The sequence below is a fragment of the Trichosurus vulpecula genome, chromosome 3, assembly GCF_011100635.1.
Source record: "Trichosurus vulpecula isolate mTriVul1 chromosome 3, mTriVul1.pri, whole genome shotgun sequence".
NCBI lineage: Eukaryota > Metazoa > Chordata > Mammalia > Diprotodontia > Phalangeridae > Trichosurus > Trichosurus vulpecula.
Genome location: NC_050575.1, coordinates 225,014,560 through 225,038,201, shown reverse-complemented (window position 1 = coordinate 225,038,201; position 23,642 = coordinate 225,014,560). Strand labels below are relative to the sequence as shown.

The 23,642-nt window shown below is 42.8% G+C and overlaps 2 protein-coding genes across 2 annotated transcripts in view; one reads left to right on the top strand and one right to left on the bottom strand.

The window, feature by feature from the left end:
• The window catches only part of PKD1L2 (polycystin 1 like 2), a 154,643-nt gene that overhangs the window by 43,044 nt on the left and 87,957 nt on the right, over positions 1–23,642 (top strand). The window contains exons 17-24 of the mRNA XM_036749929.1: positions 192–317; positions 5,535–5,723; positions 6,334–6,452; positions 6,661–6,787; positions 11,208–11,339; positions 15,574–15,799; positions 19,437–19,630; positions 20,923–21,153. Of these exons, the coding sequence (XP_036605824.1) occupies positions 192–317; positions 5,535–5,723; positions 6,334–6,452; positions 6,661–6,787; positions 11,208–11,339; positions 15,574–15,799; positions 19,437–19,630; positions 20,923–21,153 (1,344 nt within the window). The remainder of the gene's footprint in view (positions 1–191; positions 318–5,534; positions 5,724–6,333; positions 6,453–6,660; positions 6,788–11,207; positions 11,340–15,573; positions 15,800–19,436; positions 19,631–20,922; positions 21,154–23,642) is intronic.
• Positions 1–23,642, bottom strand: part of BCO1 (beta-carotene oxygenase 1) — a 172,801-nt gene that overhangs the window by 137,838 nt on the left and 11,321 nt on the right. The gene's annotated exons all lie outside the window — the stretch shown is intronic.

The window sequence follows — 23,642 nt, the reverse complement described above, 5'->3', positions numbered from 1 at the left end:
CTTGGAGGTCAGTGTTGGATCTCTGGTGTGGTGAAGGACCATCGATTCCCAAGCTTTTGCAGAAACAGGCTTAACTTGATTTTACATTAATTGGTATTCATTGGCATTTATGTATAATATACCTTAATCAGTTTTTTATCCATCCAACAAACATTTGTTAACTGTTTGTAACTTCCTTTTTCCATCCTAAGGTCAGAGAGCTTATCTTGAGGACCTTGGCTTCTCTTCCTGCTGATGAAACGCAGCTGGCTCTAGGGATGGCGGAGGCACTGAAAGATGTCACCTTCCGCCATGAAGAGCTCTCCCCTTTAGCCCAGGTCAGCAGCATCCCAACTCCCACCCTGTCCTCTACCCTACTTGCATGCAAAGCCCTTCAGTCCACTTGGGCTAGGAGAAGCCTGAGATAACATTTCTTATCCTCAGTTTCCTCATCTGTAAAAGGAGAGGGTTGAACTCACTGGTGTCTAAGATACCTTCCAGCTCTAAAACTGTGGGCCTGGCAGGGTCAGAGTTTAATACCACGGCTACTTAAAGTTTCTTTTATGTTCTTGTGGATCTTGTGGCTTTTTTGGAATGAAGTTTGTGTTACCATTCTGTTCAAAGTACTATCATTTCTAAAAGCAAAGGCCAGTAGATTTACAGTTTTGATTCTGTGACTTTGTGAGCAGTCATGGTTCCCTAGGCTTCTCAGGGCAGTCGCAGAGTTGTCGCAGTGTAATGTGTCTGAAGGAACATAAAACTTGGAGACCTCAGTTTGAATCTTACATTTACATATGATTCCTTGCTTACTATGCCACAGTTTACTGGCCTGTAGAATGAGGATGATAACTCTTTCACTCTCTTCTACCCAGTGTTTTAAGGCATATATCCAAGCCCATGTCCTCAGGCATTGGGGTCTCTGAGTGTCCTGGGTCCCCTTCTGACTCAGCAGTGCCTGGGAAGCTGTGGACTCAGACAGAAAATGTTTTGTAAACCTGTTAAGTGCTGTTAATGTCACTTTCTCGATGCAAGTTGGAATTTCTCATGGTTTTACCTTTGTAGTATTTTCAAGTGTTTGCCATTTATGCTGCTGGGTGTCCAAGAATTTCATGTAAGTCAGATCTTTGAATGATACCCTAGTAGTTCTCAAAATGTGGTACAGGCACCCCTGGGAGTCCCCAAGATCCTTAAGGTCAAAATTATTTTCATAATAATACTAAGATGCTTTCATTTCTAATATGGTAAACATTGATAGATATAACCCACATAAATGAAACCTCTTTGCAGGGGGAGGGTAGATCCTCAATAATTTTTAAGAATATAAGAGGATCCTGAGATAAAAGAGTTTGAGAACTGCTAATCTAGACCAATCTAGATCTCACAACCACCCTGGGAGGTGGGTGCAGTTATTACTACCATTTTACAGTTTAGGAAACTGAGGCAGATAGAGGTTAAATGACTCACCTGTGATCACACAGCTAGTAAGTGTCTGAAGCCACATTTAAACTCAGTCATATGCTAGTCATAACAAGCATTTTTCATGCTCAGGGCAAGCAGTGTGAAATTGGACTGGGGGGAGTAGAAAGAGACCCTAGGAAATAGTAAAGGCATTGAGGGGAATCTGTCCTGGATGAGGGAAAGGGGAGAGGGAGCAGTCAGGGAGAGGAAGCTTATGGTAGCTCCTATTTTAACGAATTATTCTTAACTAGGTCCTAAGCAGGGAAGCTAGGTGGAACAGTAGATAGAATGCCAGGCCTAGAGTCAGGAAGACTCCTTTTCCTGAGTTAAAATCTTGTCTCAGACACTTACTAGCTGGGTGACCTTGGCCTGTTTGCTTCAGTTTCCTTATCTGTAAAAGGAGCTGGAGAAAGAAATGGCAAATCACTGTAGAATCTTTACCAAGAAAAACTTAAATGGGGTCTGAAGAGTCAGACACAATTGAAAATGACTGAACAAAAAAAGAAATAATTGTTTCTACCTGCTGAAAGTGTGTTGTTATGGTTATTGCCCTCTAAATTTAAAGGCAGCTTGGCACAAAGATTCAATTTACCTCATTCTGATTATGGCTTTTCCAAAACTCTCATTTTACAGAGGAAGAAACTGAGACCCAGAGAGAGAAAGAGATCCTGGATGCTGAAATTGCCCTCTCTAGAAGCAATTTCCTTTTCTTCTACTTTTTCCCCATTCCTTTACATCCCTCCTTCCCATAGCTGTTTTTCACCGTTATTATGACCTTCAGCCCTTTTATGCCTCTCTGTTTTCCCAGGCTGTCAACTCATTGATACCTGTCTTCTCTCACCTCAGTCTTGAGCTTGTGGTCAACTATTTTAGCCAATCATCCTCTTCCCCCTTTGGTTCCCTCGCTCCCTTGATCCTCTGTAGTTCCTGCCTTTGCTAGACTTCAGCCCTAAATAATTTCATTTGTCTGCCTCCTCTGCTCCTACCCTTTAGCTGCTGAATGGTGCTAGAGGAAATCACCGAACCACACTGACTGATTTCACTGCAGACTTATACCATTTAATATCAACAAGGACCTTGTTGCTATATAAGCATCCTCTAATTTCTCATTGAAACATCCCCACATTGGATTTTCTGGGCCTTTTTTTTCCTTTCTTCTGTACTGGATGACAAACTCCTTGAGAGTAAAAACTGTATCTTATCTAAACTTTGTCTTTTCCTAGAACTTAGCATAGGACCTAGTACATAGTAAGCACTTAATAGTAATAATGGTAATGAAAATGATAATGATGGAGGCAACTCAGTGATGCAGTGAATAGAGCACTAGGAAGACCTGAGTTTAAATATGGCCTCAGATACTTTCTCGTTGTGTGATCCTAGGCAAGTCCCTTAACTCTGTCTGCCTCAGTTTCTTCAACCATAAAATGAGGGTAATATCAGCACCTACTTCGTGGGGTGTTGTAAGTATCAAATGAGATATTTGTAAAGTGCTTAGTACAGTGCCTGGCACGTGGTAGGTGCCATATAAATGTTTATTCCCTTCCCACTTAATAAATGTTGGTTAAATTAAATCAAGCTGAAGTAACTACAACAGAGTCATCATCAAGTTAGTGGCAAAAATAGAATTAGAAACCAGGGCCTTGCACCCCATCAGGCTAGGTAAGGAAACTGTCAAGATATGGTAGAGTGAAAGAAAGTTGGCTTCAGGATAATTGAGGGAACTTGGCTGAGACTTTGAAGGTTTCTGAAAGATGAAATTAGAAGGCTTTGGATAAAGATACAAAGGATACCTTCCCTACTTTAGAAGGTGGGGGTGGTAGCTTTGTTACTTGATGCAGCCTCTCCAGGGAAGGGGATTAATTTCTTTGTTTGGACCTCATCAAGGTCTTTGTTGAGATTAGACAATAAACATTGTGAGACTGAGCTGCTGGTTACTACATCGCCTTCCCTGCATCCCAGGGCCACAAATACAGATTCACAGTACCTCAGAGTCAGAAAGTACCCAGATGGTCACAGGATCATTGATTTAGAGCTGAGAGGAACTTTAGAAACCATTTTGTCCAATCCTTGCTTTTACAGATGAAGAAACCAAGGCCCAAGAAGTGAATAGTGGTTTTCTCAGTCAAATAGGCAGTAAGTGAAAGAATCAAATCTTCTGACCTCAAACCCAGAACTCTTCCCAAGCAGCTAACCTTAGGAATGGGATCTAGAGCACAATATCCAGAAAGGACCACAGGATTTCTATCTGGAAGGGACCTTAGAAATAATTTCAACCACCCCTTCCATTTTATAGAGGCAGAAGAAAAGACTTTTTGTCACACAGCTAGCAATTATCAGATCTAGAATTTGAACCCAGGACTTTTAACTCCAAATTCAGTATTCTTTCCATAAAGCCACACTACCACTAAAGAATATGTACTGATAGGATCACAGGGTTAGAGACTGAGTGCTGGAAGGGACTTTAGAGGTAACCTAGACCAACCCTATCATTTTATAGATGGAGACATTGAGGCTCAGAAAGGTTGACTTGCCCAGGATCAGATAGATAGTATGTAACATATGCATGCATGCATATTCTCTCTCTCTCTCTCTCTCTCTCTCTCTCTCTCTCTCTCTCTCTCTCTCTCTCTCTCATCTCTCTCTCTCTCTCTCATCTCTCTCTCTCTCATCTCTCTGTCTGTCTTATCTCTCTCTGTCTCTCTCTGTCTCTCTCTCATCTCTCTCCCTCTCCCTCCCTCCCTCTCTCTCTCTCTCTCTCTCTGTGTGTGTGTGTGTATAAAGAGCCATTGAATCTACTACGTGTGGAAAAATATGCCTGTGCTTCTTGGCTCTACTTTACCTCCTCAGGCAGCAAAGCCTGCCAAGCTCGTAGGGAGGTCCCTGATTAATGCCAACCACCTGTACTTGAGTGGGGGCTCCCTTCTCCTCCCACTGTTTGCTCCTTGTAGATGCCATGCTTTCACATGCTCTCATTTAGAACTATTCTTTCCCATTTAGGAATGGATTAGTTTAGTATTAGAGAAAGAGATGAGGACAACATGTGGAGGGGAGCAGGCACAAGAGTGTCACTCTTCTTTGGTTTATAGTCATGGATATAGGGTTCGGAGGGTCTGAACTTCAAACAGTCTAGCCACCATGGCCTGGCCTTTACTCAGCAATGTTTGACATCAGTGTTTAAACAGCAAATGTTTACTGAGCAAGACCTTGCACTGGGCACCATGGGGGGGTACAAAAATAAAGTCAGTTCAACAAACATTTATTAAGTGCTTACTATGTGCATTGCTCTGTGCTTGTAGTGGGGAATATTTGGCAGGAGCGAGGCCCTGGACTTATGATTTCCTTGGCATAGAGAACACCCGATGTGGGAAGTCCTTCCATTGATGCATATCACCAACTCATCTATAACTCAGTCTCTGAGAGCAATGTGGGGTATTGAGCGCTAAATAACTCACCCATGGTTACCTAACTAGTATGTGTTAGAGGCGAGGTTTGAACCCTGGTCTTCCTTACTCCAAAGGAGCCTTTTATCCCCTCTGAAGCTCTGAAGTTGTGAATACAATAATGAAGTCAGCCACAGTCCCTTCCCTCAAACAGCTAACAATCTCATGGCTGGGAGAGAGGGGACTGACCACTGGAAGGAAGAGACACGATAGGGACACAAAAGACTATGAGGTAGAATATAAGAGGGGAAAAGGACAGATTCAGACAAAATGCTCTAGAAGAATTTGAGGAGGGAGAGAGCCCTCTTGATTGTGAAAATCAGGGAAAGCTTAATAGTGGAAATGGCTTCTAAGCTGGTTCTTGATGGGAGAGAAGGATTTTAATAGGCTGAGAATGGGGAATGTGGTTCCTATCCTCATGGAGCTCACAGTCTAGTTGGGAAGATAAGTAATTCTAAAACAAGGCAAGTCAATCAAAATCCTGGTCAGGTCCTACAGAATTTCCTCATTTGGGCTAAGTCTCTATGGCGCGAAGGGGACAATGTTAGTGGTTTACCTCTGGAAGGCTGTACCCTTGTGCAGATTGGCCTTGGGGTTGGTCAGCTGCTGTTTAGTTCTGTCCTCAACTAACTTTACCATTCTTTTTTGGGGAACAAGCTGGTGGCCAGCCACGTGCTTTGGAATGTCAGCAAATCTCTGGCAATGGGGATATCTACCCCTGAGGATGGCACTGTCAGACAGAAGCTCCAGATGATGGCCATGCACCTGTTTCATGCAGTGGGAAATGTGCTTGAAGCATCGAGGACCCAGCAGCCCGAAGAGCCACTGGGCTCTGGCACTAGCCAGGTCATTGTCACTGAGAGAGAGAGCAGCAAAAGGCACTGACTCTCATAGAGACCTCACAGGATTTGTGGAAGGGTTTCAGGGGATGGGGGAACCTGGGAACCACAGCTGCTCAGAGCTCAACACTAGTTCTGTGGTGGTATTAGTCAGTCATAGGCCAGGCACTGTGCTAAGCGTGGGATACAGAGAAGGGAAAAACCCCACCTCTCAAAGAGCTCACAGTCCAAAGGGGGAGATAATAAGAAATCAACTATGTATAAACATGGTACATACAGGATAAATTGAAGATAATCAACAGAGGGGAAGTACCAGCTTTGAGGGAGGGCCAGGATGAGATGGCAGTAGATACAATCTTTATCAACAGGGGACCATACGGGATAATTGGACCCTCTTACTGCTCCCCCTTTGCCAAAGTACCCACAGACCATCCTTCCTCTCACTCCTGTGGGAGTTACACTTGGCCAAGTCTAGCTCAGACCATAGGGAAGAATGGCCCTCCTTCTGTGGACCACTCTGCATTTCTGTACCACATCACTAAAAGCATAGTCTTGTGGGAGAGAAATCTGAGCCTAGGAAGGACAGATGGACTGAGCCATATTCCTCTCTTTGGCAGGTGGTTATACAGCTGCTCAGTGCCCTGGAGAATCTACAGAGTGCTCTCTTACTGGGAAGGCCTCCTAGAGACTATCCCACCATGCTGAGTGTACCTACCATCTCCATGTATATCAACAGGTACTAGAAAGCTCACAGCATCCTCAGGAAAGGCCTTGGTCCCTCACTGGGAGCCCTTTCACTGTCCAAAAGGTTATTGGGAGGCCGCATAGTGTAGTGGAAAAGGTATTGGATTAGTAGTGAAAGGACTTGGGGATGTGTATTTGTCTAATGTTGATTTTCCTCTTCTCTCTCCCCCTGGGGATTGTTTGTCTTTCATTGAGGTCAGAGTGCAGCCACAAAGTTTGGATGGTGCTTCCTTTCATCTCAACACAAGCAATTCTGCTGTTTTCACTCTGCCCAGCATTGCCTCCCTCAGCTCCTTAAGGGATGATGATGAACCTGTGGACATAAGGGTGGGTGTTCACACCCCTGCCTTGAAGATTGCAACACCTCAGATTCCTTCCATGTTTCCATTCATTTGTTACCCTACATGCAAATGACTAGTGAGAAGTGGTTTTCCAGGTATCCATGCTAGAGCAATGCTGGGAAGAATCTCTTCTCCAAGCCTCAGTTTATTCATTGGTAGAATGGAGGCAATAATCTTTGTGTTACCTTCCTCACTGCACTGTGTAAGGATCAAGTCAGATACTGTATGTAAAATATTTTACAACCGTTAAAGCGCTAGAGAAATGTCAGCTGTCATCGTTGAATTCTGCCTGTGCCACTTCCTAACTGCAAGACTGCAGACAATTCATTTAACCTTTCTGGAACTCAGTTTCCTTGTCTGTAAAATGAAAGGGCTGGAACAGATAACCCCTAAGGAAGACCCCCTTTAGATCTAAAGTCACTATTATTTATTTATTCATTCATTCATTTAAAAAGGTAAGTTAGAATTGATCCCTGTAAAAAAAATCACAAGAACTCAAAAATTAAAAAAAAAATTACTGGAAGAAATCAAGCTGGAATGAAAAAAGTAACATATTAACTCTACTTGGCCCTGGAAAGCAGAAGTAGGAAGCTGCAGCAAGGCAAAATTAGGCTTAAGGAAAAACTTCCTAGCAGTTATAGCTGTCCAAAAAATGAATTGGGCTGCATCCCCTTCACCGGAGGTCTTCAAGCAGGGGCTGATTGACTCCTTGCCAGGTAAGTTGTAATGGTGAGAGCTGGTCTAGAAAGCCTCTGAAATACTTTGCAACTTTGAGATTTTGTGCTTCTGTTCCTTCCCTTGGCTTGAGGGCCCAGGGAGGTTGATAATAGGAAAGTAGCCACTGGGATCCCCCAAGGCTTAAAGATTGATGTTTGTTTAGTCAAGAGAGCTGTTTTTAAAAAAATTAGGTTATTTGTTTATTTTTAGTTTTCAATATTCACTTCCATGAGCTTTTGAGTTTTAAATTTTCTCTTCCTCCCTCCCCAAGATGGCATGCAATCTGATATAGGCTCTACATATACATTCTTATTAAACATATTTTCACATTAGTCATGTTGTATAGAAGAAGTAAAACAAATGGGAGGCACCAAGAGAAAGAAAAAAAAAGAGCAAATACTATGCTTTAATCTGCGTTCAGACTCCCTAGTTCTTTCTCTGGATGTGGACAGCATTTTCCATCATGAGTCTTTTGGAGTTGTCTTAGATCCTTGCACTGCTAAGGGCTAAATCTATCAAAGTCAGTCTTTGCACAGTGTGGCTGTTACTGCGTACAATGTTCTCTTGGTTCTGCTCACTTCACTCATCATCAGTTCATATAAATAAGTCTTTCCTGCTCTTCATTTCTTCTAGCACAATAGTCTAATAGGGCTGCTTTTTAGTCTCACTCCTCACCCTCTGTCCCTGGGCTTCTTCCTCCCACACTTGACTCACAGGTGGTTGTGTTGAGAGTCAGTATTGTGTATGTGTGCTACACACCCCATTCCTTTCTTTATTGTGACCTCCCACTTCTCACTGGGCCCTCTTTCTTGCTCTCTCTTCCTCCCCCCTACTTTCCAATAGTTTTGTTCCAGTCCCACAGCCAAGATATATACCCAGCCCATCCCAGCCTAGACCAGATGGCCTGGGAAGCAGTGTGGTCATGGTAGGAGGTAAGAGCTACAGACTAGGAGCTAGGAGATTTGGGTTTAAGTCTTCTCTCTGCCACCAAGTCTGTATGTCTTCAGAAAAGTAATTTTCTCTCTCTAGGTCTCAGTGTTTTCATCTGTAAAATAGGGGATTTGGACTAAAATAATCTCTAAGACACCTTCTGGCTCTAATAATCTAGGATTCAGTGGATTCCAAAGGAGATTTCTTCCTGAGGACTGGGCTTGTTGGCCTGTGATCACCAAGGTCATTCATTCCTGCCTGAGAGACCAATGCCCACCTTAGTAGAGACAGCTGTTCCTAGTGAGCATCTTAAAGCAGCAGTGGGTTACCCTACATTGGAGGCCTCCAAAAAGAGGTTGAATAACCGTATTCTAGAGGAAAGTTCTGTTGAGGTATTGGTTGGACTAGCTGACCTCTGCTCCCTTCTAACTCTGACTTCCAACCATTCCTCCAAGTATGATTATGATGTACAGACATTGCTGTAGACCATTTGGACTTGGGAGGTAGGAGGGCTAGGGGAGGGCTGGAATGGACTGGAGAGCTGGGAAGCAGTGGCTTATAGCTGCCCATTTTATAAAATTATTCACTACTTTTGGATATGTGAGAGGGGATTACAGTCACTCTCCCCTCCTTTACTCCAGTATCTTTAACCTGCATACATCCATCCTGAATTGGAAAGCTTCTAATCTGGACCAAGTCATTCATGCTCACCCCACCCATTGTCCACCCCCTTCCGTACCAGAGATTTATGACCTGGTTTACATTGTTAAAGGAGCCCAGGAAAGTTTTGATCAGTGAGAAATCTGCCCTGGCAACAGCCTCTTGCTGATTCTACCGTCCATCTCTTTCATCATCCACCTCCTACCACCTGTCCTCTCATTACTCTTACCTCCCCAGATCCACTCACCCAGCCCCTATTTTCCTATCCACCCACTCTGCATCTCACTCCCCAATAACACCTGCTGGTAATTACTTCTGGTCTTAACAAAACTCATTCCTCATAATTGCTCAATGAGAGATAACTAGCATAAGTGTTGTTGTCTCCATTTTACAGATAAAGAAACTGAATTTCAGACGGGTTTGCCCAAGATCATAGAATTAGTAGTTAAGTATAGAACCAAGACCACCTAATCCTTAAGCTTCATGGCTCTTTCTACTTTGGGATTCAGCCTTGCATAAGTATTCTCTTCTTTTTAAAATTGTGTTTTCTCGGGGCAGCTAGGTGGCACAGTGAGTAGAGCACCAGCCCTGGAGTCAGGAGAACCTGAGTTCAAATCCTGTCTCAGACATCTGACACACTTACTAGCTGTGTGACCTTGGGCAAATCACTTAACCCTAATTGCCCTGCCTTCCCACCTCCAAAAAAATTGTGGGTTCTCATCTGATTCTTTTGTTCTGTTTGTTATAAGTATTTTTTAAATGCTTACTATGTGCCATGCGTGTGCTGAGCAGTGAGGATTCAAAGAAAGGCAAAAACACAGTCTTTGATTTTTAAGAGTCACCATTCTAATGGGAAAGCAAAACATAAACAATTATACAGGTACATACATTCGGTATAAATGCAAGGTCTGGTCTTGGCTAAAGCCCTGTTCTCTGCCCCTTCTCCCAGATGATAGCCACCAGCCTCATGCTAGGCAAATCTGGCCTTGCAGTTTGCTACATCCAGAACTTCAGAACTTTCAGAAAATTCAGAACTTCAGAAAATTCTTCCCTGGTTTTTCAGCTTCTCCCTTCTATGCTCCCTGTTTGGGAGAATGTTGTATCCTTGATTTCATTGGAGACCTGGCTGCCATTTGGACATTGAACATGTGTCTGAGTAGACTAGAAGGTGGGCCACCTAGATACTTTCCATCTTACTCATTGACCAACAACTTCTTACAATCTAATAAGCTCCTTGGATGGCCCAGGACCCCAGGCCAGCCTTGCCCAAAGAACTCACTGTTGTGAAGTTGGAAAAGAAAAAAACCAGAGAAGGGGTGGGAGGAAAGGGATTTCCATATAGCTCAGCCTGTGATGGATGGTCTGTAGTTCCAAGAAGCCTATAGTATTCTGTTCCTTGTGACACCTCAGCATGTTTGGAAAGAAGGCTAAGTGCAAAGAATGAATGGCAAACTGAGATAGCTTCAGTGGATGGGTCCCTCCTTACCTAACTGGATCAAACAAAAGCGTTCTATTTGTGGTGGTACCTGCTGCCATCACAGAGTTTAAGAATTGGAAGAGACTTCATATCTAGTTAAACCCAAAACTGAAAAAGAATGTTCACTCAATACATACAATAAATGGTCATCCATTCTTTGCTTGAAGACTTCCAATGAAAGGGGAACCCATTTCTAAGGCAGCTCATTCCACTTTTGAACAGCTCTGATTATTAAGAAGTTTTTTTCTGACCTCAAGCCTTATTTTATCTCTGCAGTTTCTACCCCATTGTACCTAGTTCTGCCCTCTAGGGCCAAACAGGACAATTCAAATGCTTCTTTCACATCCCAGCCTTTCAACTATTTGAAGACAGTCATCACATATCCACTTCCAAGCCTTTCTTCTCTAAGATAAACTTTCCCAATTCTATTACACATTGAAGTTCTAAATGTTGGTTAACTCAGCATGCCAGAGATGTAGGGCCCAAAAACATTACCAATGGAACCCCCATTGTATTCACGCCTCAAATGAAGCAACAGCTGGCTTCTTGTCCTATCCATCAGGGGATGGAACTTAAGTATGTTACACTGGCTCCTCCCTCAGCCTAGGCTTTTTGGTTCTAGATGGTGAGTTTTCCTGAGAATCCCTTCCCTGCAAGTGGCAACTTTGATGTTCAAGGGACTGTTGGAGGCCTTCATCTGACAAGCACTGGGGGTCAGCTCATCCCAGTGAGGGATCTGAAAGACAACATTGAGGTAAGCGTTTGGTTCTACTTTGAGCATGCTCTCCGACTTGACAATCAGAAGCTCTAAGAATGAGACCTATTAGTCTGGTTTCTCACTCAAGGTTGGAATTGTGCCAAAAAAAAAGATACCTTGGAAAAAGGTCTTCAGCAGAGCTTCCTTAGAAGCAGAGATTCTAAAGAGGGAATTAAGGTAGTGAGAATATGCCATCCTGCCCCTAGTGAGAAGCTTTTTGGACTTCTTCTGAATGTTTTCCTAGCAGATGAAGGTAACTCAACAGGCAAGGTGGCAGACCTGACAGTTTGACTTGTCAGTCAGTAAATATTTATTAAGCTCCTGTTATGTACCAAACCGAACTCTGAGGCTACAAAGAAAGTCAAAAGACAGTTCCTGCTCTCAAGTAGTTCACAAGATTCTTCTCTGAACTCATGGGTTTTGTAATAAGAATGGCTCTTGGAGGTTTTGCAAAGCACATTTGAGCCTCACAATAACCCTAGAAAGCAGAAACTACAGGTATTATTATCTCTGTTTCATAGATGAAGACTCATGAGACTCAGAAGAGGCTTGCTCATGATCTCACAATTAGTAAAATGTCTGTGACAGAACTGAAACTCAGGTCTTCCTGTTCCAGAGGTGGAATACAATATCTCTTGATCAGTCAATAGACTTCTTAGACTCTGAGGACTTAGAGCTAGAAGAGATCTGGGTGGGGCCAAATTCTGGAGGACCTTGAAAAGCCTGGTAGTTAGAATTTAGACTCCTACCAGTTGTAAACTGGGAATCACTTAAGCAAGGGTTCTTAAACTTCAGGTCTCTGGATGGATTTCAGGGGGTCCATGAACTTAGGAAAGAAAGATTTACATCTTTATTTTCACTAACATTTGTTTTCTTTTGTAATCTTTTGTATTTTATCTTATACATTTAAAAGCATCTTCTGAGAAGGGATCCATTGGCTTCACCAGACTTTCAAAGGAATCTGTGACCCCCCCCAAAAAAGGTTAAGAAGTCCACACTAAAGGATTTTAACCAGTATTGGGGGTGTGGGGGGATGATAGTTGTATGTTTAAATAATCTTAGTCTGGCAGAATGTGCCGGGGGGGTTGGGGAATGTACCAACAATGTTACTAGCAGCCGCTGTGGCTGTGTAAGACTAACAACACCAGTACACAGGAGGGCTGCCAGCACAGATTCTTTGATCCACTTTTCTAAGGAAAGCAACTTTAAGGAATTTACAGTCTCACTTTAATCAAACATACATATATTATCCACTTAGTTCAGGGGGAAAAGCCAGCACCCTGAACTTCAGAGCAAATACAAACAAATTACAAACAGAGACAATAGAAACAGATCAACATTTTTGTCTAACTAAATCACAATACATAGTTACCAGAGAAGTACCAACATCTGGGTTTTCAAAGGTGGGTGGTGGGGGGGGGGTGCCCTGCTTCAACGAGTCTCATCACCAACACTCTGAAGAGTGTGCCCCCAAAGGCAAACGCCAACCTCAGAGCTCTTATACCCTGTTCAGGGCCCTGGGGGCTCAGAGCCTACTTAGTAAAAAGTGTGGGGCTGGGGTCTCACACCTAGTTAGTGAAATACTATGGGCCTGCCTCTAATTAGGCCTCCCTTTGTTGGTGCCTCCTGAGGCCTATTCAATAGACAGGAAAGATCTTTCACTTACAGACTGGCCTTACCAGGAAGCCCTCTTTATGATGGAAAAAAAAACTAGAAATGACTAGGCCCCTCTTCCCTGGCGAAGCGACCAATCTTCAGCAGAGGCCACTCAGCAGCCACAGGCCTCGGAAAATCTGGGAGTAAGGAAGAGCAGTTTCCTTTTTGAGGCTTTGCTTAAGAAGACTGAAGCATGATACAATGTAAAAAGTGCTAGATTTGCAGTCAGAAAACATGGGCTTGGGGCAGCTAGGTGGCGCAGTGAGTAGAGGGTTGGCCCTGGAGTCAGGAGGACCTGAGTTCAAATCCAGCCTCAGACAGTTGACACATGTACTAGCTGTGTGACCTTGGGCAAGTCATTTAACCCCAATTGCCCTGCCAAAAAAAATAAAGAAAGAAAGAAAACATGGGCTTGAATCCCAGATCTTCTGCTTAATTCTTATGTAACCTTGAGCAAGTCACGTAACCTTGAAGGGCCTCCATTTTCTCCTCTATAACACAGAGAGATTGAACTAGACTATTTCTATGGTCCCATCCAATTTTGGTGACATTCTCATCACCCGGAAAGACCCCATCAACTCTGAAACTCATAACTACTTAGTATCTCCTGGGCTTCTCCCTCCCTTTGATTGGAGTGAGTAGAGGGTGAACAGTGGAGTACTCCTCCCAGATCTTCCATTTAAGGACAATTGCCTGGGGCAGCCACCTCTGTATTTCTCACCTGGCTGTACTCCTCTGGACCTATCATGTTCCTGCCTGGTATATTCCTCTCCCTTTCAATATATTTTTAGGTGTGGTCTTCTCTCTTTAGATTTTGAGCTTTCTTTCTTTCTCTCTCTCCGTCCCTCCTTTTTTTTCTTTCTTTCCCTTTCTTCTCCATTGTTTAGCAAAGTACCTGACATATAGTAGGTGCTTAATACATGTTTACAGACTGGTATTCCATATGTATTGTGGGAAGAATACTCTGGACTCAGAAAACACATGACTGATTGACCAATGCTCTGATTATGGGTCATTCTCTCATGTTTTGACCCTGTCATCCTAGACTATAAGTTTACTTTAGAAAAGGGTTGGGAAATGAACAGGACTTTCAGTAACCATGTCTCTGGAGAATCACATGAAGATAGGAAAGGGCATGATGGGCTATGCTGATCATAGGATTTAGAGAAGGAAGGGAACTTGAAGTCAAATCAACTAGTTTGTTGAGAATTTATTAAGTATTATTTAACAAGTATTTATTAAGAATCTATTATATGACAGGCACTGTGCTAAGGGCTGGGAACATAAAGAAAGGAAAAACAGTAACATTTTCAACTGGCATCTGGATATTCCTGTCAGTACATCAAACTCAGTATGTTCAAAGCCATTTAAGATTTCTCTTCAAAATCTACCTTTCCTTCCAGCTTCCCTATTTCATTGGCCACCCAAGTCACCCAGACTCAAAAGTCTTTCTCAGATCCATCCTCTGCTTTCCCTTCCCATAGCCATCATTCTATTATACTCTCCCCCTTACTTGATTGGATTATTGTTATAGCCTTGTAGCTTGTCTCCTTGCCTCCATCCAGTCTCTCCCTTCTCCAAGCCATCTTTCACATAGCTTATGGAGTAATCTTAGAATCCTGGGACCATAGGACTTGAGAGACATGGAACCTTATAGATGATCTTCCTAGTGCATAGCTCTAATCAAGTCTCTCCTGTATTAAACAAATTTCAGTGGCTCCCTATTGCCTACAGACTAAAATACAAACTCCTTAACCTGACATTCTCCAAGCTGTCTTTTTAAGACTGATTTCATGAACTCTATGTTCCACATAGTCTGGACCACTAAGTGTTCCTTGACCTTATCTTGTCCCCTCCTGTCTTCATACATTTATTTCTTCTTCTTGTCCCTCATGTCTGGATCAGACTCCCCCTGGACCATTTCCATTAGGCAAAATTCTTTCACTTCAAGGCCCAGCTCAGGTACCACTTTTTCCATGATGCCTTCCCTGACCTTCTTCCCCAATTGGAGACCCTGTCACTTCCTGAACCTCTCAAGCCACTCTGGTCAACCTTTCCTATGTCCTTAATCCTTTTCTAACTTAAATCATTAGCCATCTGTATATATGTAATCGTACCTACCCCTATTAGAAGTTCCTTGAAGGCAAAATCTGTGTCATTTTAATCTTAGTATATAGCAATGCCCTGGTATAGATTTAAAAAGAAGCTCTTTAAAAAAAATTATGTACAACACACTTTTAAGTTTAGTCTGCATTGTTAACCTTCTTCTCTGTCACCTTCTTAAGTCTAGACAATCAACAAAACAATAAATCAAGCCCTGGTTTGTAGCATTTGCCTATTTCTGAAGTATAAATGCTCACACTGAAAGTTTAACAATGGACTCTAGAGCTTTTGATCTTTCTCATACCTACCCCTGTTTGTATCCCTAGTACAGAGTATGGGACCTACTACAAGCATTATTTGGACCTGATATACAATAGATACTCAATATGTATGCTGAACCGAATTACAGTTGCTCCTAGATTTCTGGAAACTATTTGACATTTTAGTAGCTATCATGCTATTATCTTTGTAGATAGTGTTGCCTCGATTTACAAAGTTGAAGGACACACAGACTGTGCTTAATCTGACAACTTCTGCCACTTTGCAAGTGAACATGACTTCTGGAAATGCTTCTCTGGTGATCCATCTTGAGTGGGACTTTGATCTCCAACTCACACTGTACCTGGGCTATGGCTACCACCCCAATGAGACCAGCTATGATGTCAAAACTCACCTTCATCCAAAGACTGATCTTACAGGTATGTATTCCCCTACTAGAATTTTAGCGTAACATAATATGTTGATGATGGCCATTGGCCTCAATCTATTCTGCTAAACATTGTCCATCCTAAACCAGCTAGACTACAGCTTTAGATGGAAGCTAGGGGAGAGTACTTGAAGCCATGAGCTACCCAGAGGGGATGGTGTTACCAATTCACCCCCTGTGAGCAGAGCTAGAATTTAGATCAATCATCCCACCAATGTGTGTTGAATTGAATTCCAGCTGCTCCTAGGCACCTAGCATTTTGCTAGCATTTCCATTTACATAGCATTCTAGTAGCCTCCATGTCATTGTCTCTGTAGATAGTGTTGCCTTGGTGTCTTGTTGACCATCTACCAAGCACCCAGATTTGTGTCCTATACTTGGTGGGTACATAGACAACACCTTTCCTTTTTTATTCTTTCTTGATTTTTGGCCTCTATGACACTGTGCTCTCATGGTTCTTATCCTACCTCTTTCACTATTCCTTCTCAGTCTTCTGTCACCCGTTCTTAAATCCCTAGCCCTTTATCATTTTGCTGATTATGCCCAACCAAGCCTCAGCCTGGGATCACTCCCAATATTTGTTGCCTTTGCGCCTACACGCATGCTGCTGAATGAAGATAGAGAAAATCATGCAGCTATTCTGAGTGGATCCACTACAAATCTCTGTAATATAACCTCAACTGGGCACTCACTACTGCTTGGCAATCTTACTATACCTCCCTTATGAACTCACTACCTTATTTGCCACAGTGGCTCCTCCAAACCTTTTCATCTCTCCTTACACCTCTGAGGGCTCCCCCTTCTCCCACTCTCTCAGTTGAGAATCTTGCCTCATATTTCACAGAAAAAGCTGAGGCTATTCACTGTGAGCTCCTTCTTCTCTCCTCTTCTTCATCTCCTGTCACTCAAGTGCCTTCTCCCACTTTCTTTTTCTTCACCTCTTTCTCACATGATGCAGTGGCCTTACTCCTTAGCAAGGCTAACTCCTCTACTTGTTCAAGTGATCCCATTCCATCTGTCTCCTCCAACAGATTTCCCCCTCTGTCATCTCCACTCTTTCACTGATTTTCAATCTCTCCCTATCTACTAGCTCATTTCCTACTGCTTACAAACATATCCATGTCTCCCCTGTCCTGAAAAACCCTCACTTGATCCTTCCAACCCTGTTAACTATCATCCCATATGTCTTCTGCCTTTGTAGCTAAACTCAAAAAGTCCATCTACAATATGCACCTCCACCTTTTCTCCTCACATTCTGTTCTTAACCCATATAATCAGTTTCTGACCTTATCATTCCACGAAAATTGCTCTCGCCTGATTGCCAAATCCAGTAGCCTTTTCTCAATCCTCATTCTCCTTACCTCTATGTAGTCTTTGACACTATTGATTACTCTCTTCTCCTCATTACTCTCTTTGCTTTCGGTTTTCAGGACACTACTCTCTCAGTTCTCCTCTTACCTATCTGGTCACTCCTTCTCTGTCTCCTTTGCTGAACCCTCCTCCAGACCACACCCTCTAACTGTAGGTGAGCCTTGGGGTTCTGTTTTGGGTCCACTTTTCTTCTCCCTCTGTACTACTTCATTAGGTGATCTCATCAGTTGCCGTGGGTTTATCTTTATGCTGATGACTCTCAAATCTGCTTTTACCGCACCAACCTCTCTCCTGACCTCACATCTCCAACTGCCTTTCAGACATCTCAAACTGAATGAATGTCCAGTATACATCTTACATACAATATGTCTAGAACAGAACGCATTAGCTTTCCCCCTAAGCCTTCCCCTGCTCCTTCTACCTTACCTATTACTGTAGAGGGCAACACCATCTTCCCAGTCCCTCAGGCTCACAATGTTGAAGTTATTTTGGATTATCTTGGATTCCTCACTAACTCTTACCCTGCCAAGTCTAAGCTGTTGCCAAGGCATGCTGATTTCACCTTTGTAACATCTTCCGAATATGCCCCTTTCTCTCCTCTGACATTGCCACCACTCTAGTGCAGGAACCCATCACCTAGTGCCTCAGTTACAGCAATAGTCTGCTGGTGGGTCTGCCTGCCTCAAGTGTCTCCCTAATCCAGTCTATTCTCCATTCAGGCACTAAAGTGATTTTCCGAAAATGCGGTTCTCAGCATGTCACCCCTCTACTCAATAAATTCCGGTGGCTTCCTTTTGCCCCCAGGAGCAAATACAAAATGCTCTGTTGACATTCAAAGCTCTTCATAACCCAGACCACTCCTACTTTTCCAGTCTTCTTACACCTCGCTTCCCTAACCCACTTCCCCAGTACACTCTTTAATCCAGTAACACTGGCCTTCTGGCTGTTTCATAAACAAGACTCTCCATCCTCAGCTCTGGGCATTTTCTTTGACTGTCTCCTGTGCCTGGAATGCTCTCTTTCCACTGCTCCAACTACTGACTTCTCTGGCTTCCGTTAAGTCCCGACTAAAATTCCACCTTCTATAGAAAACCTTCCCTAACTCCTTTTAATTCCAGTTCTTTCTGTCTTTTAATTATTTCCTATTTATCCTGTAAATAGCTTACTTTGTATATATTTGTTTCCATGTTGTCTCCTGTATTATATTATAAACTCCTTGAGGGGAGGGGCTATCTTTTGCCTCTCTTTGTATCCCCAGCACTTAGCACAGTGCCTGGCAGATAGTAGACACCTAATAAAGTTTATTGAATGGAATTGAATTGAATTTGCTGGTTCCTCATTCTTCTCCTGTCTTATAAATCTGGTTGTTCATGGCTCTTTTCTCTGTTCCCTTTTCTCTCTCAATACTCTTTTCCCTTAGCTTTCCCACCTACTCCCACAGTTTCAACTAGTACCACTTCTACCTGTGTATTCACCCATGAGAAGCTCTAGAACCCAATTTTCTTTTCCTTGCTGATCATCTCCTCCTGAAATTCCTCCTGTCGCCTCAGATTCAACATGTTCGAGGTGGTGGTGGTGGTGAGATCAGGCTATAGCGCGTATCTATTCAAGAGTCTACACAATGCACTCTCTCTCCTCTTTCCTATCAGCATGGACTTCATGGACAAGTTTTTTGCTCTGATGGCCAAGAAGCCTCCAAGAAATTGTCTAGTAGACCTTCCCCTTCTCCTTGGTACAGACTTCAGGGATTGCTGAGGCAAAGCAAATTTCCTGGGACCAAGTAGAAAATGGAGTCCTCAATTCCTGTGGTGGTGCAAGAAAAAGCTAAAGTGACTTTTTTAGTTGCAGAGGTTCAGGGTAGTGGGAGCCCTGCCAAACTAAGGAGGGAAATGAACATCTTCCTTCCCATTCCCCTCACCCCTGTGATCAGGGAGTTTGTATCCCTCTGCTTGGAGATCAATGCTCCCTGCCCACTTCCAAGCACAAAAACCTGAGTACCACTAGGGTTTGAGCTCTTGGGCATATTCCCACTTATGTCTAATCAAAGCCTTTTGCAGGGGCAGAGAATTAGAGGATATTCCTTACAGAGTTCCAGGTGGCTACTTCTTCCTCTTCTAGGTTCAGACCTTGATTTGGGATTTCATGGTCTGTATCGTTTCCCATACCTTTTTCTATGCAAACAAGTGTCCCTTCTTGTATAAAGCCCATTCTCAGACACTCTCACCAGACTGACCCTCCACTGAAATGCTCCCCTTCAGGTAAGCTGGCCACCTGGATCCTAAGTGCTGAAGAGCTGCCTTTTGGAGAAGGAACCTATTACATGAAAGTGATTCCTGTACCTGAGCTGGATCCAGTAGCCCATCGTGATGTCACTGTTAGCGTCACATGCTTCATTTCCCAGTGTGTATTCTGGGATGAGCTCCAGGAGGACTGGAGAGGTGATGGGTGCCAGGTAAGAGAAATCATTGAAAGTGGGAAAAAGGTATGCCCAGACTGTCACTTGATTTCTTCAAACCCTAATGATGTCTAGCTTGCTGGGGGTTAGTGGATCAAGGTTTCATAGACCTTCTTTGTTCCATAGTTGGCTTTGATGTGAAAGCCTGCCTTGTATACATCATAGGCTAAGTAAGATAGATTTCAAGATGGGTTAGGTGCAAAGCCAACATTACTGATGGCCCAATAGGGTACAATTGCTCTGAGGTAGTCTATCCCCCAGAGAATTGAACCTGTTTCCCCATGATTTAGCTGACAACTTCCAGACCATCTAAATCTCATGAGATGAAGGTGGTGGGAGGCAGCAATTGATTGGGTGTCAGGGATAGGGACAGGGACAAATACCTGGTACTAGCAATAGGCTGAAGCTCATGACCTGTCCAAATTTTCTTCTGCACATTGACTAACCCCGTGCTAGGATCTTGGCTCTAATCTCAGGGACTATAGCCTGATTAGAGGGGGCTTGTGGAGAAGCTTGAGAGTAGGTCTTTCCCTGGGTAGAATGACAGAATGTATGGCCTGCAGAACTTCCCCCAAACTGAAGCCTTCATCTTACCACATACCATGCCATCTGACACCCCTGAAGATGACTAATCACAGCTCATTCTATCCTCTTAGGAAAGTCTTTGTACCACTCTGGGCCTCAGTTTCCTTGCCTACAGAATGAGGGCGTTGGACTAGATATAACTCTGGTCCCTTCCATTTCTAGATATATGTCCCTGTGATCCCCTATCTCCAGAATACTGAAAGGTAGCTAAGTAGAAGATATTCTCACTAACCTTGAGAATGCAGGTTCTATAAAGGCTCCCTGGGGAGCTATCTCAAGGGTTCAAAAACTCTTCCACCTATGCCCAACACTGCTCTAGCAAGCTGAGACCCCTGATCCAGTTCTGGGTAGTTAACATTCTCTCTTTCAAAAAAGAAACATCCCTTGGACACATGGACACATTGACCCACTGACCATCTTGCTACAGCATTAATAGGTTTTCCTTTCTCTGTCAAAGTCAAATTGAACCCATGTTACTCAGCGCAGAAATGAGATCCCCACACCAAATATTGGAAATAGTGTCTGAGGCCCTAAGTTCACCTACTGGCTCTGCTAATTACCACCTGTGTGACCTTGAGCAAGTCACTTAACCTCTCTTTTCCTCATTTGCAAAATGAAGGGAATGAGCTTGATTGACCATCTAGCTTTAAATTTGTGATCTCATTATCCCATTAATGAAGTGCTTTGGGGGGGGGTGCTTTTAGGTGGGTTCCCAGACTACCCTTTACAACACCCACTGCCTCTGCAATCATCTCACCTTCTTTGGAAGCACCTTCTTTGTGATGCCCAACATTGTTGATGCAAGCCAAACAGCTGAACTCTTTGGGACCTTTGTGGATAATCCTGTGGTTGTGACCACCGTGAGCTGTCTCTGTGTGGTGTATGTGATGGTAGCGTTCTGGGCAAGGAGGAAAGACATTCAGGACAATGCCAAGGTAAGTGGTCTGGGAGGCAGAGCTTTCTAAGAATCAAGTTTATCTAATAATAGAATGGGCTGCCTTAAGAGGGAATGAATTCTCCGTTAATGAACATGTTCAGGTAGGACTGGGTGAACACTTTTCAGGAGTGGTATGAAGGGGATTTGTGCAATAGGCAGGAACTGTGACACTGCACAGTGGGGCACCTTTTCCTTCCCTACTACCCCTGTGTTTGTCAACTTTTCTTTGTTTTCCACATTAGAATGTAAGCTTCTTGAGGGTGAAGACTGTTTTTTTGCTTGCATTTTTTTTTCTTTTTTTTTAAATTTATTTAACATATTTAGTTTTCAGCATTGATTTTCACAAGAGTTTGGATTATAAATTTTCTCCCCATTTCTACCCTCCCCCCCACTCCAAGATGGCATATACTCTGGTTGCCCTGTTCCCCAGTCAGCACTCCCCTCTGTCACCCCACTCCCCTCCCATCCCCTTTTCCCTTCCTTTCTTGTAGGGCAAGATAAATTTTTATGCCCCATTGCCTGTGTATCTTACTTTCTTGTTGCATGCAAAAACATTTTTGTTTGTTTTTGAACATCTGTTTTTAAAACTCTGAGTTCCAAATTCTCTCCCCTCTTCCCTTCCCACCCACTCTCCCTAGGAAGTCAAGCAATTCAACATAGGCCACATGTGTATCATTATGTATAACCCTTCCACAATACTCATGTTGTGAAAGACTAACTATATTTTGCTCCTTCCCAACCCATCCCCCTTTATTGAATTTTCTCCCTTGACCCTGTCCCCTTTCGAAAGTGTTTGTTTTTGACTACCTCCACCCCCATCTGCCCTCCCCTCCATCATCTCCCCCATTTTTTTTTATCTTCTTCCCTCTTCTTTCCTGTGGGGTAAGATTCCCAATTGGGTATGTATGGTATTCCCTCCTTAGGCCAAATCTGATGAGAGCAATGTTCACTCATTCCCCACTCACCTGCCCTCTCCCCTCCTCCCACAGAACTGCTTCCTCTTGCCACCTTTATGGGAGAAAATCCATCCCATTCTATCTCTCCTTATCTCCCTCTCTCAGTATGTTCCTCTCTCATCCCTTAATTTGATTTTATTTCTTTTAGATATCTTCCCTTCATCTTCAACTCACCCTGTGTCTGCTCTCTCCCTCCCTCTCTCTCTCTCTCTCTCTCTCTCTCTCTCTCTCTCTCTCTATATATATATATATATATATATATATATGTATGCATGTATATATATACATACATACATAGATACATAGATATATACATACATACACATTCACCCATATATATACATAAACATATATGTATGCATATTCCCTTCAGTTACCCTAATACTGAGGTCTCATGAATCATACACATCATCTTTCCATGTAGGAATGTCAACAAAACAGTTCACCTTTAGTAAGTCCCTTGCAATTTCTTTTTCTTGTTCTTTTTCTTGATTACCTTTTTATGCTTCTCTTGATTCTTGTGTTTGAAAGTCAAATTTTCTATTCAGTTCTGGTCTTTTTACTGAGAAAGCTTGAAAGTCCTCTATTTTATTGAAAGTCCATATTTTGCCTTGGAACATGATACTCAGTTTTGCTGGGTAGGTGATTCTAGGTTTTAATCCTAGCTCCATTGACCTCCGGAATATCGTATTCCAAGCCCTTCGATCTCTTAATGTAGAGGCTGCCAGATCTTGGGTTATTCTGATTGAGTTTCCACAATACTCAAATTGTTTCTTTCTGGCTGCTTGCAGTATTTTCTCCTTGATCTGGGAGCTCTGGAATTTGGCGACAATATTCCTAGGAGATTTCTTTTTGGGATCTATTTGAGGAGGAGATCGATGGATTCTTTCAATTTCTATTTTGCCCTGTGGCTCTAGAATATCAGGGCAGTTCTCCTTGATAATTTCTTGAAAGATGATATCTAGGTTCTTTTTTTGATCATGGCTTTCAGGTAGTCCAATAATTTTTAAATTATCTCTCCTGGATCTATTTTCCAGGTCAGTGGTTTTTCCAATGAGATATTTCACATTATCTTCCATTTTTTCATTCCTTTGGTTCTGTTTTATAATATCTTGATTTCTCATAAAATCACTAGCTTCCACTTGCTCCAATCTAATTTTTAAATTAGTATTTTCTTCAGTAGTCTTTTGGACCTCCTTTTCCATTTGGCTAATTCTGCCTTTCAAGGCATTCTTCTCCTCATTGACTTTTTGGAACTCTTTTGCCATTTGAGTTAGTCTGTTTTTTAAGGTGTTGTTTTCTTCAGTGTATTTTTCGGTATTTTTTTGGGTCTCCTTTAGTAAGTCATTGACTTGTTTTTCATGGTTTTCTCGCATCCTTCTCATTTCTCTTCCCAATTTTTCCTCTACTTCTCTAACTTGCTTTTCCAAATCCTTTTTGAGCTCTTCCATGGCCTGGGACCAGTTCATGTTTTTCTTGGAGGTTTTTGGTGTAGGCTCTTGCACTTTATTGACTTCTTTAGGCCATATGT